Source organism: Theobroma cacao, chromosome 2, assembly GCF_000208745.1.
Source record: "Theobroma cacao cultivar B97-61/B2 chromosome 2, Criollo_cocoa_genome_V2, whole genome shotgun sequence".
Taxonomy (NCBI): Eukaryota; Viridiplantae; Streptophyta; class Magnoliopsida; order Malvales; family Malvaceae; genus Theobroma; species Theobroma cacao.
This window is the reverse complement of record NC_030851.1, coordinates 36,568,214-36,581,854: the sequence shown is the minus strand read 5'-3', so window position 1 is coordinate 36,581,854 and position 13,641 is coordinate 36,568,214. Positions and strand designations below refer to the sequence as shown.

At 29.1% G+C, this 13,641-nt stretch overlaps 1 protein-coding gene across 4 annotated transcripts; it reads left to right on the top strand.

The window, feature by feature from the left end:
* On the top strand, positions 10,559-13,428 carry LOC18609880 (pentatricopeptide repeat-containing protein At2g01740). 4 transcript variants are annotated; one of them, XM_018114672.1, is made up of 3 exons: positions 10,974-12,438; positions 12,809-12,934; positions 13,043-13,428. In XM_018114672.1, the coding sequence occupies exons 1-2, from the start codon at positions 11,052-11,054 to the stop codon at positions 12,886-12,888; spliced, it is 1,467 nt and encodes a 488-aa protein (XP_017970161.1). In that variant the 5' UTR covers positions 10,974-11,051; the 3' UTR covers positions 12,889-12,934; positions 13,043-13,428. The 4 variants fall into 4 exon arrangements, 2 of the variants coding, with proteins under 2 accessions (XP_017970160.1, XP_017970161.1); XR_001926349.1 differs by lacking the exons at positions 10,974-12,438; positions 13,043-13,428 and adding an exon at positions 10,658-10,960 and having other exon boundaries at positions 12,809-12,929; XR_001926348.1 differs by lacking the exons at positions 10,974-12,438; positions 13,043-13,428 and adding an exon at positions 10,663-10,960 and having other exon boundaries at positions 12,713-12,901.

Below are 13,641 nucleotides of genomic sequence, written 5' to 3'. Positions count from 1 at the left end.
TTTTATTTTTCTCTCTCTAGATTGTGGATTTAAATCTGGCTACAGTGGCAGACTGAAGAGAGACAAAGAGAGGGAGAGTGATTAGTGATGGAGATCAATTAAATTAAATTAAATTAATTAATCATGGATTAATTTAATGGTGGTGGAGATATTACAGATTAGTGTGTTAAAGAAGTGAAAGCGTTTGCTGTTAAGCAGACAAAACAGCTTGAGAACTGCGACTGGGCATTATCGGACAGTAAAACTTCTACATCTAGTTTCTTTTTCTTTTTCTTTTTCTTTCTTTTACTAGGTTTTTTATTAAAGATAAGCGTGGGGTGCAATGCGCATTGAGGTTGCTAAAACGGGTAAGGGTGCCTAATGCGCACTGCTAAGCGTTTTAGCAGACTTTTTCTTTTCTTTTCTTTTCTTTTCTTTTCCCATGACGATGTTCCGAGTTTTGTGATTTTTATTTTTTTTTATTCACTAAAATTTTCCTTTAAATAATTTTTGTTATTTTTGTAACATTACATGACTTGGCTACTTTGCCATGTCGTTACCCACAAGGCAAAGTATGGTTCACATAAAAACAAATTTCCAAATACAACTGTTTTTTCTCGTACCTAAATTCATAATAAAATTTCTAATCTTGATTTATAAAAATTAAAAAAAATAAAAGAAAAGAAGAAAATCAAATATAAAATTTTAAATTTTTTTCTACGTTGCTTTTTTCTTTTCCTTATGTAAACTTTTCCTCCTTGAGTAAGCTCCTATTAGATTCACTTTTGAGTAATAAACTTTTCTTGTGATATAACCCAAAAAAATAATTAAAAAAAAACCTCTTAAATACACAGTAGTATTTGGTTAAGAGTATTATCTTTTCCGTTTACCAATCGCAAACTTAAGCAATCTGGTCACTATTATTTGCATATTTATCATGTCTTTGCTTGCCATGTGACAATTTCATTATATTAATCCACAAGATTATTATCTCAGTAACTTATTATTATGGCATTTAAAATGGTTTGAAGATCGTTTCATAATACTCAATCTATCTAGCGCATGTCTTTTGCATCCATCCATATGTTACTCTCTCTCTCTCTCACCCTTCGTTGCTTAAAATGTTAAAAATAATCAATATAATATTTATAAAAATATTTACACTATTTAAAAAATTAAATAAAATTTTTATTTTTTATTATATTTAATTAAGTATTTATATTTTTATTTTGAATCAAATAAATCGCTATAATAAATAGTTGAATATTTGTTATTAATTAAAGTATCACTTATTAATTCATATCATGTGATACTAACGTTGCATGCGACATGACATGTTGATGTAGCACGATTACATAATCATATAGCATTTTCACCATTTATGTCAATATCATATCAACGTTATGTGGATACAAAAATTAGAAATATTATTTTAATTAATGATAATTAGTCAATCGTTAATAATAAAAATTTATTTGATTTGAAATAAAATATAAAAAATTTTATTAAAATTTTTTAAAATAATTTAAAAATTAAAATAAATGCATCCACACACATATGCTTATACCAAAAGACAATTAAATCTAACTATCAAACTTGATTATATTTGACAGACTATATAGATGTATAAATAAATTGGTTGAATATCTTTATCTATACAACCGTGCAAAAATAGAATAAGTTGAAATCAAGTCATTAACTGCATTCGACTATTTAGCTCATTGATTGATGCATTATCTCTTGTTTAAAAAGTAAAATTTGAATATCCCTCTCCTAATTTAAAAAAAAAAAAAAAGTCATCAACTTTTGATAACGAAACAAAGATGTCAAATGGAGAATTTTAGTAGATTTCTTTCTTTTCTTGTCTTGACATGATTTCTACCAGTAAAAAGGAAGTCAATTTTCATCAATGGAATATCAAATATTTTCAAGAAAATAGTACTATATTGGTGGTGTAATCTCACACGAGTTATTAGCCATACTACTTTCTACATTTTAATTAAAATGCACATTTTAATATTTTTTCTGCATTGCTTTTTTCTTCTCCTTGTGAAATTAAAATGTACCTTTCTACCTTTAAGATATATTTGATATCTAATTATAATATAATTAAAATATTTTGCATAAAAAATAGGCATCAAAAACTCTCTTTCTCTCTCTCTTCATTTCTTTATCTATGTTTATATTCAAAAAGTTAGATTTTAATTTGTTTATATTAAAAATAATTTAATATAAAACTTAAAAGAGTCTTTGAATTATTTAAAAAATTTAAATAAATTTTTATTCTTCTATTTTATTCAAATAAGTTATTATAAAACATCATAATAAATGATAATATAGTATGATGACATAGTGTTATGATGTTTTCACCTTCCACCTTAGCACTGAGTAAGTATAAAAATGACAAATAGTATTTTGATTAATGATAGAGTTAATTAATTATTAATGAAAATATAATTATTCAATTGAATGTAATAGAAAAATAAAAATTTATTTTAAATTTTTATATATAATTAAGAAAATTTTTTAAAACATTACACCGATAATTTTTCATTTGAGATTCTTGAAAAAACAATAATATATATTATAGTTTGTTTTAAATCAAATTGCTTGGGTTGCTTGTAATGAAGTTATCGCAATCCAAAGCTAGCAACTTATAAAGTAGAACAAAGGTTGTTCCAATGAAAGTAAAGTACAAGTATCCATTGTAATTACCCAAAAATGAATAAAACGTTCCATTCGAAGCCAACTGCAGTATCCAAAATCACCTAACTTGTCTCCCCTCAATACTCCAAAATATAATTATCCAATTATAGTTGAGATCGCTATAGAGGGTATGGAGAGATCACTAGATGAGATCGGAGGATAGGAAGGATGATTATTCATATATTGGTTTTTATATATGCTAGTTATTTAATTATGTTTATATCCTTTGTGGTTTATTCTGAAATTTTAATACGATAAAGTTGGTTTTAACAATATACATGTTCGTGCACCCGAACATTTGGTTCATTGGTTAGTGCGTGATTCACTGCTTAAAGAGTAAAGTTCGAATACTCCCTCCCTCAATTATAAAAAATATATATATATACATGTTCATATATCTACAAATAATGAAAAATATTTGTGTTTATATATACCTCTAAAATTGTGTGGTTCGAATGTAATCATTTTAAACTTATATCGAATTATGTTGATTGTGGTTGTGTTTGTTGAAATAGAAATGTAGTATGGGAATTTGGCTCTAAATGTTTGGCAGAAAATGAAATGCAAATATAAAAATATGAGGGAAGATGTTGTTTGTCATTGATGAAGAATTTAATAGAATTTCATATCAGATCTGATTAATACAACAGAGCTTGTGAGTTGTGAACCAAATCCATGTGCATTTCTGCCTAATACCAAATGTAATTGGAATTTTTTGAAGACAAATGGAGATCTGTTTGCTGCCCTTTGTAGTCATCTTCAATGGTTGAGATATAGGAAAGACTTGAGAACTTGCCCAGGAAAAAACCCTCTAGCAATTTCCCAAGAAATCCTTTGCATTCATAAACACTTGGAGCTATTTCAAGTTTTTGGTTATTACTTTACCCACCTCCACCCTTAATTAAAAAAAAAAAAACATTTTAGTTTGTATTTTATAGATATAATATTTAAAATTTTTTTGAATTATTCAAAAAATTTTAAATAAGTGTTTTTTTATTAAGTTCAGATAAACTCTTATAATTTTATTTTGAGTCAAATAAAATTTTATTATTAATGATTAATTAATTATCAATACTCAGAACAGTCACTCAATATTTTACTTTGACATGAAAGGTAAAAATATCACGTGATCATATCATCATGTTATATTACCATCTACGATGACATGACATGACAAAATAACAAGTAACATCGTTAGTCAACTATTAGTTATAATGAACTAATTGGTCCAAACAAAAAATATAAATACTCGATTGAACGTAATAAAAAATAAAAAATTATTTAAAATTTTTAAATAATTTAGAGACTTTTTAAAAATATTATATTGATTTTTATATATATACAACTTATCTTTTAATCGGACATAAACCATTTACAATATAACCTTTATAAATTAATAATCTCGATTAAATAATACTTTTGATCGATTCTGACTTGAGATCAATATGATAAATTAATAATTTATTAATTTTATAATATAATACATTTAAAAAAAATATAAGTCTCATTTTATAAATAAATTAATAATTTTCTTATATATCAAAATTTTATATATACATAACTTAATTATAAAACTTTTATAAAATATGACTCCAATTTTATTTGTTTTCTCTTAAAATTGATATCTCCTTGAATCTCATCTCTAACTTTTCTTAATGTATTAAAAAACTTTAGTGTAATGATCTCGTATTGTAAGAAAAAATTATACACAATACATGTATATTAAGTTCAATATTTTGGAAAAAAAAACTTTAATAAATTAATTTTTATTAATTGATATGTAATTTAATAAATTATTAATTTATCAATTAAATAATATATCAATTAATTAATAAATTTTCATAATACAAAATTAATTTATAAAAATTTAACTGTACTAATTTGCCAAACCAGAAACCTTTCTTTAATACTAAAAGCGTTTACAGAACTACTGTTAATAAATGGCACGTCCTCAGTTTCTCTGTCACCTACATAAATTAAATACGGCTTAATATAACAATCATGAACTAATGCTTTTAATGAAGTTTGAAACTTACATGGGTTCAGCTCAACGAATTATGATTTTGATGGGCTTAAACCTCCATTTGTTTCCATGGGGCCCCTTTTTAAGTACAAATCTTTAGATTTCTTCTGCAATTTCTATTATCTGTTGGTGCCATTTACTGGGCTTAATCACACTAAATATGTAAAACAGTTAATTCAACTTCACATCTTTCTTCTATAAGTCAATTTTTATCTTCATTGATGGAAATAATGGGATTAATACCGAAATTAACATATATGACAGATAAAATCTCAATTATTTATTTTTATAATCTAAAATCTTTAATCCAAATTCCGTTTTACTCTTACTACTTAAGATTTAAGGTAAGTAACTCCCGTGTTATGAAACTTTTGTCTATCTTAGACTCCTAATCGTATCTATGCTTCATAACTCGTGACGCCAAATTAATTACTTCCATTATTAGTATAGATGGACATATTATACTTTAACATACATGGTTTCTAAATCTGATACTTGGGGTCCATGTGACAACATAATCATTTTCTTTCCCTTAATCACTATACTAGTAAATCCACATTCCATTTTTAAATCCTTGATATAAAAGATCAAACACTTTGTCAATGCACTAGTTGGCATTGTATAATATCCAAGCTTCAACCCATTTTATACAATTGATAAGAATTGCCAACCCTCTAGGCAATAGCATTTTCTAGGACTGAAATACCTGCAATGGGTTTGTTTGCCCACTTAAAGCTTCATTAATTATGCATGTAAGATTCCCATAATTTAGGAGGGACTAAAAACCAAAGCATTAATAGATAGTGACCCCATGAAGAATATGATTGCCTATCTGTTACTGTTAAGTGTGTACATGTACATATCATATATAGCATGTAGTATAGTACTACCCGACTTTTCCTTTACATATGCAAAGGGGCAATATATGCAAGCAAATCAATGTCCTTGACTGGTGATAGAATTTGCACCTAGCCAGAGGTTAGGTTCCCTCCCCCCCAGCTGTCACCATGCTCAAATCCTCTCAAATTTTGTGCACTTTTTAGGGGGGGAAAAGGAGAGAATATATTAAAGAAAACAGAAAAAGAGGAAGCAAAGGCTGCAGCCTTGGCCTTTTGGAAAACTTTGCTATCCCTTCAAGAATCAACCTGGAAGTGGACAGATAGAGCCATAGAGGCTACAAAGGTAGAGGGTGAGAATTCATACTTTTCAAGTCCCACATCTGCTTTCATGTATAGTGGATTAATTTCAAGATATAACAGGGAAATGTCATGGAGTGTATAATATGTTATTTTATTTGATAATCCAACAGTTTCTTGAAATTGTTAATTATATGAACGAGTTTCACACAAAAACAGTCAAAATTCTCAAATTTATTATTCAGTAATTTTCGACTCTGTAAATATGAAAATAATAAATAATAAAAGTTTTACATATTTATTTTTATCTTTTTTGACAAATAATGGAATTAGGGAGTACTTTAGTATTCTTTTTAAGATTGTGAAAGGTCTTATTGGACAAACCCAACAACCTGAGCTGTGCTCTCTTTTGGTGTTTGCAATCAAATCAACCTTCCATACTCGTTACAAACACATAGAGACATATACATTTGCTGCTTGGGATTCAAACAGCATTCTGATGCTGACACCACACCAGCTCAATGTACGGCCTTTGGGGGTTCATATGGGGCCTTCTTATCTGGTTTCTCTACCTTTTTCCCTTTCAAGCCCAACTTAAGGTTTTTGGTTTTGGTTTTCAGATGCTAATTTTTCGCCATCCTTAACAAACTCTTTATTGCCCAGAAAAAATTAGAAAAAAATGTTATAAATTTATGACATTTACTTAGAACTTGTTTGGTTTGATTTTTTTTAACTTAAAAATTAATGTGAAACTCTTATGAAAAATAATAATTTTTAAAATTAAGCTAAATTTGTTTGGTAAATTTATTTTTATAAGTTTTTTATAAATAAGCTATTTGGTAAAATAATTTATACAAATTATAATTTTGGTTAAAATTACCATAAAACATATTTTAATAAAAAANATTAATAATAAATTATATAAAAATAAAAACGGATAATGTTGGAATTATTTTTAATAGATAAGGATATTTTTTAAATAAAAAAAATTCTCTTGAAAAAAAGGTGTGTTTAGATCTGGAGCTTTTCTTGAAGTTTTTTTTTTGAAAATTAGTTTTTTTTAAAGTTTTTCAAAATCTATATTTGACATGACTTTTGTTTTTATTAGAGAGATAAGATAAAAAAAAATTGAAGCCAAACAGGTACTTAGAATCTATTAATATTAGTTCAAGGAAACTTAAAAAAAAAAGGTTAATGTAAAAGAAAAAATGATAAAAGGTAAACAATAAAACAAGGAAATGGAACTTGATTTGTGCTATTATTTTTTTTTGAAATTAAATAATTGATTTAGACTACAAAGTTCTTAAAGTTTATATAGTTTATTTTTTAAATAATATTTTTGCAACATCATTGCCCTTTATTTATTTGTGGTAGATTATCAATTATAGATTATAAGTATAGATATTTATTGTTATGTGTAAGTTAGTACAAAGAGTTTGTTTGTGAAATAAATAATAAATCTAGGAATGATGTTTTGAAAAGTTTTTGAATTATTTAAACAAATTTAAATAAGTATTTATTATTTTATTATGTTTAATTAATTTTTTATATTTTATTTTAAATCAAATAAATCTTTATGATTGATCGTTGAATAACTGTCATTGGTCAAAATATCACTTATCATTTTTAATACCCATGTGACGTTCAGTTAGAAAATAAAATGACATGATAGTTAATAATTAATGATTAATTATAAAAACTTATTTTACTTAAAATAAAAATATAAATATTTAATTAAATATAATAAAAAACAAATTCATTTAAATATGATGTTGTAACCATTGGATTTGAAGTTTTTTTTGTTGTTCTATTATTTGCAAAAGAGGAAAAAAGAAAAGAAAGAAAACAAAAGGAACACTCAGTCACAATGTCGGTTGTTGGGGTCATTTCATAAGCTGGATTAAAGGCCCAATAAAGATAACTTCGAATCATAATCAGGTCTTTCTCATAGGATAAACATAATCGTAATATTATTATAATTATAATTATAATTATAATTTAATTAAAAAAAAAAAGAAAAAGAAAGACAAACACCTCTTCCTATCTTTTTCTCAATGATGTTACCAATTGTGGACAATGAAAGATTGAAAGGCCATTCCTAGTAACCTTGGAATATCTTATGATTGAAGAAAATAAAATAAAAATACCTCTCAAAAATTCAAAAATACAACAATTCCTTCTAATGGCTCAATTTTTAGCTTTTAAATTTGTCGGCCGTTTTTAAAAAAATTAAATAAAAAAGAGAAAAGAGGAGGAAATCCCATCATTGGGGAATAAAAAATTAGAGAAATTTAGCCATCTAGGAGGACTTCCTTTTTTTTTTTTTTATGTTAGGTAGAGAATTCCCCAGCTTACAAAGCTTTGATTTTGATAGGTTGATGATCAAAGGACACTGAAACAGCAAGTGCATTTTTGACCTAGTTAAAGGCTAGCACCATCCGGTTTTTATATTTTTAATATTTATATAATAATATAATAAGGTATTGCATTGGCCCAAAAGTATGGGCTTTGGAGAGGTCTGGAACAGACGAAAATGGTGGCAATTGCTGAATAAGCGATCTAAGCTCATCATGAACATTATTGACACAAAAACAAGTAAGATTGAGTAAAATTGAACCCGAAACATGATCAAGTCAAATAAAATACGATTTAGATAAAACGGTTTGTTTTAATTGGTCCATTGAATCTATTAGTTAAAAAAATTTGATCTAATCGATTTATTTGATTGGTTTTTAGTTTTAAAATTTTTTAATCACATCGATCAAAAAATTTAATTAATATTATCTATATTATTTTTAAATTTTAAAAAATATATTTTATTACTAATTTTTATTTTATATTTTATAAATTTGGATAAAGTTTATAAATTTTAATATTGTAATTTATAAAAAATTGAAAAATTTTGATCCTTTTGATCCAAAATAAAACTGACTAAATTAATTCGATGTTTAATTGATTTGATCATCTTTTATGTTTGGTTGATTTTGATTTATTTTTTAAAAATATTTGATCCCCCCCCCCCCCCCGACCCGAACTAATTGAACTGCCTAATTACTCACCTTTAAAAACAAGCTCAACTAACTTAAACAATCATTAGGTTCAAGTGCATATAATTGATGATGAAGACACATTAGATATAGGTCAAGAAAAAGAAATTGAATACTTGTCTCAACATAAATGATTTTGAATTTTAATTTTCTTTGTGATTAACTTAATATTAGATTAGAGTAATTTATCTGTCTCGAAATTTAATGTATAAATAAAATTACTCATTTGGTTAATAAAATCAATCCAAAATGACTACTGCATAGATTAGTTTAAGAGTTGAAGTTGGGTTTCACTTTTTCCAATTTGGTTATTCAAGTTTTTCTATTAAGGGCGTGTCAAGGAGCTCGTTCTCGTGTTTCTGGATTTGTAGTTTGATCTCATTTATAACTTCAATTATTTTTTGCTTTCCTTTTTACCTTATACGCAGAACAAGCAACTGCAAGGGATTTTATATCTTGCATATGCTTTGCTGCATCACTACCGTACAAAAATACTGAAATAACAAAATCAATGTAATTACTTTTCAAAAAAAAAAGAAAGGTGAGAGAGGAAAAGCTAGCCTTTCATTATTATGTGGTGGAACAAGTATAATAGATGTAGAACCAAAATAAAAGGTGTTGACAAAGGACTATTCTATATAAACCTTTGAGTTGCTCGAGGGAAGTTCATTTTGCTATGGTCTTTTGTCTTGGGTGACATCTTACAAACTATGGAGCCATTTGGACCCTGGGGGCTCGACCTTTGACCTCGACACTTCACCTTCTCTGCTGCCCAACGTCGGGGGGGTTTGAGCCGAGTAGTGCCCGCAACTTCCAAACCTATGTGGGTGGCTGGCTGGCTTAACCATTTTTAGAAGTGCCGCAACACCTTTGGGCGTTAACCGAATTAAGAAACGTGGAGTAGAAAAGGAGGTGTTCCAAAACTGCAAGAAGCTTAGCTTAGCTTATAACCAAATAAGTATGTTTTTAGTTTTAGGTTGATTTATCTTTTTCCAGTTTCAAAGCCTAAAGATATGGTGATGTGAAAGTTTAGGTGGCAAAAGCTATGTAGGAGGGAGGGCCCATCTTGATTGAACATATTGCAAATAAGGAATTGCTGAGAATGAGGGTCCCACAAAGCGAGTGAAAATGATCAAGTAACAACTTTGACTTAAAAATAGGTTAGCCAAGGCTCACATATTATTTCCAAGTTGTGATTTTTCCGACATCAATTAAAATGCATTTTAATTAGTATAGATTAATATCAAGAAACATTTTTTTTTTGATTGGCTTGGTTGTTATTTTATTAATACATATTGTTTATATAGTAAAAAATAAAAAATAAATACTTCTCATATGATTTTGTCGGTTCATTAAAAGAATCTTTTAATTTTATTTTAGATTGAATTTTTCATTTTCACTCGATACAAAAATGTAAGGAATTTTGATTTTAAATGTTTTCTATTATATTTTTAAAGTATATGACCTTGATATTTTGTTGAGTAGTTTTTAATTTAAAATAAAAAGTAAAATCAAATAGAGAAAAAATAAAATTAGTAAGTTGTTTTTTTTTTTTTTTATTTGAAAAGAAAACGTGCAGTGTAACTTCGAAACAACTCAAATTCAATATATAGTACAATGTTCATTGCTAAACGGCGTCGTTCGACTCTCCCCCCTCTTCGTCCACTCTAGGGTTTAAGATTTTACATGCTTTCTCTTTCCAGGGTTTAGGCAAACTCAAAAACGAAAGAAAAAATAAAAAATAAAAAAAACCCAAGCCAAGCCTTCCAAACAAACGAACATCCCTAATTCAGCAACATCCCATGAATGATAAAAAACACCTTCAAATTCTTCTCTCACCTGAGGAAGAAGAAGAAGAAAGCCTCAAAAAATCACCCGGACCCTATTTCTTACAACGGGCTCTCAGTTCCAGATTCCAACTTTGGCACTCTCCTCCAATTCTGCTCTCAGTTGAAGAAAACTTCAAAGTACCCTGACCCTTTTTTCTTCAACAAGCTTCTCCACAGGCTCACAGCTTCTAACTGCGGCACACTCTCTCTCAAGCTACTCTCTTTCTTCCTCTCCAAAGGGTACACCCCTCACCCTTCTTCTTTCAATTCAAGCATCTCCTTTTTATGTAAGTTAGGACGTTCTGATTATGCTCAAAAGCTTGTAAATTCGATGCCTTTTTATGGGTGTGAGCCAGATATTGCAACTTATAATTCTTTGATTGATGGGTATTTTAAATGCGGTGATGTTGTTAAGGCTTGTTTGGTTTTCGATGATATTAGGGCAGGTAAATGTAAGCCTGATTTGGTTACTTTCAATGCGTTGTTTAATGGGTTTTGTAAGATGAGGAGGAACAAAGAGGTTTTTGTTTATATGGGTTATATGTGGAAATGCTGTTTGCCGAACGTAATTACATATAGTACGTGGATCGATATGTTTTGTAAATTAGGGGATTTGAAAATGGGGTTTAAGGTGTTTAGGGATATGAAGAAAGATGGTGTATCGTTGAATTCCATTGTGTTTACTTGTTTGATTGATGGGTGTTGTAAGGTTGGTGATTTTGAGCTCGCCTTTGAATTGTATTGGGAAATGAAACAGACTAAGCTTGCGCTGAATGTGGTTACTTATACTGCACTCATTGATGGTCTTTGCAAGAAGGGAATGTTGGAAAGGGCTGAGTGCTTGTTTTTGAGAATGTTGAAAGATAAAGTTAAGCCAAATTCTGTTGTTTATACTTCGATCATTGACGGGCATTTCAAAAAGAGGAATGTAAGTGATGCCTTGAAATATTTGGCTAAGATGTGTGTTCAAGGGATCAAGTTTGATATGGCATTGTATGGTGTAATCATATCTGGCCTTTCTAATTGTGGTAGGTTTGACAAAGCATCAAAATTTATGGAAAATATGGTCAAGAGCGGATTGCTTCCTGATAAGTTGCTGTTAACCACAATGATGGATGCTCATTTCAAGGCTGGGAATGTAAAAGCGGCATTGGATGTGTATGGTGAATTATTGGCCCGTGGTTTTGACCCTGATGTTGTAGTCCTTTCAAGCTTAATGGATGGCTTGTGCAAACGTGGCTGTCTGCATGAAGCTGAAAGTTATTTTTGCAGAGAAAAGGCTAATGAAATATCTTATACTGTTCTCATTGATGGGTTGGCTAAGAAAGGGGATTTTACTGAGGTTAATAGGGTTTTTAGGGAGATGTTGGAGGCAGGGTTCACTCCAGACAAATATGTATATACTTCTTGGATTGCCGGGCTTTGTGAGCAAGGAAATTTGATAGAGGCCTTTAGACTAAAGAATAGAATGGTTCAAGAGGGTTTTCAACCTGATCTATTAACTTATAGCTCCCTCATTTTTGGCTTAGCAAATAAGGGTTTGATGATTGAAGCAAAGCAAATATTTCAGGATATGTTAAAAAGAAAAATTACTCCTGATGCTGCAGTTTATGATATTATGATTAGAGGGTATCTGCAGCAGAATAATGAAGCTGCCGTTTCTGAGTTGCTTGAAGAAATGAGAAAGAGAGGTTTTTCAACTGCAGCATGCAAAGACGGTGAAGAAAATAAATTTTGATAGCACATAAAGCCTTCAATTATGACTTTAATTTGAGCTTGTCTACCCATTATTTGAAATTAGAAAGGAAAAAAAAAATCCTTCTATTGGGATTGCTTATTAGACAATTAATTTTGAGGTGCCTTCATAGTAAGACTCAATACCCCAGTTTTGGGGATTCTGCCAAGTTGATATTTATAACACATGCACTTAACTAAATAGAATTCATTTGGGATTGCAACTGAAAGGATAAATGAAGCCTTGCTGTTTTACAGGACACTGAGGAGCAAAGAAGAGTGATTGGTCTGATATTTTTCAGTGAATAGGAAACCTTCGGAGTCACCTGATGTTCTAGTTTTGGGGTTTTGCAGTGGATCTTAGCTTACAGAAGGACATTCCACCATTTTGTCCTGATGTTTCAGCGCTGGAACCAACTGGAGAAGGAACATAAGAAGCATGGCTTTGCGAACCATCATATATGATGGAAAAATTGATTGGTAATAGAATTTTTAAAAAAAATTTAAGTTAATTTATTTATTTATGGATTGTACATCTGTTGATTTTCAGCCATCTTACTAATTATCTTGCTTCTTACATATTGGTAGATGTGTTCTAAACTCAGAATTGCATTAAATGTTTGCCAGCTTATATCTGATAGGTGAGAATTGCCAACAGACATACTTCCATCCGGTGAGCACATGCTGTTGATGTGGCTTCCATGAGCTTTCAAGTGGGTCTTGCTGGATTTTTTGATTTCAGAAGAGGTCCATCACAATATCTATATTGGCTAGGCACAACAAAATTCATTGTACACTGCCATTTTTTTACTTTTAATTTTTGAGTGGGGGTGAGGGGGTGGGGTAATATCATTCATTATGTTCCTAATATTAGATGAGTTTGTACTGCCCAATATCATGTCTTGGCACTTCCAGAGAAATGAAATTATATATAGATACATATATATCTCTTAAAAAGGCTGATTGTTTTAATTTGCTCAATCCTTTTTAGCAAATTTTATTAATTTAAGTTACTGAAATATTATATCAATGTTATTGGAAGGTTATATTATATAATCCGAGATGCACTACATTGCTTATTAATGTGAGATTCGTAATATTTTAGCTCACGTAATTATACAAACACTCTCGTTGCACCGGCTCTTTACTCATTCGAGTATGCTCTGATATCAAATGTCACATTAGTG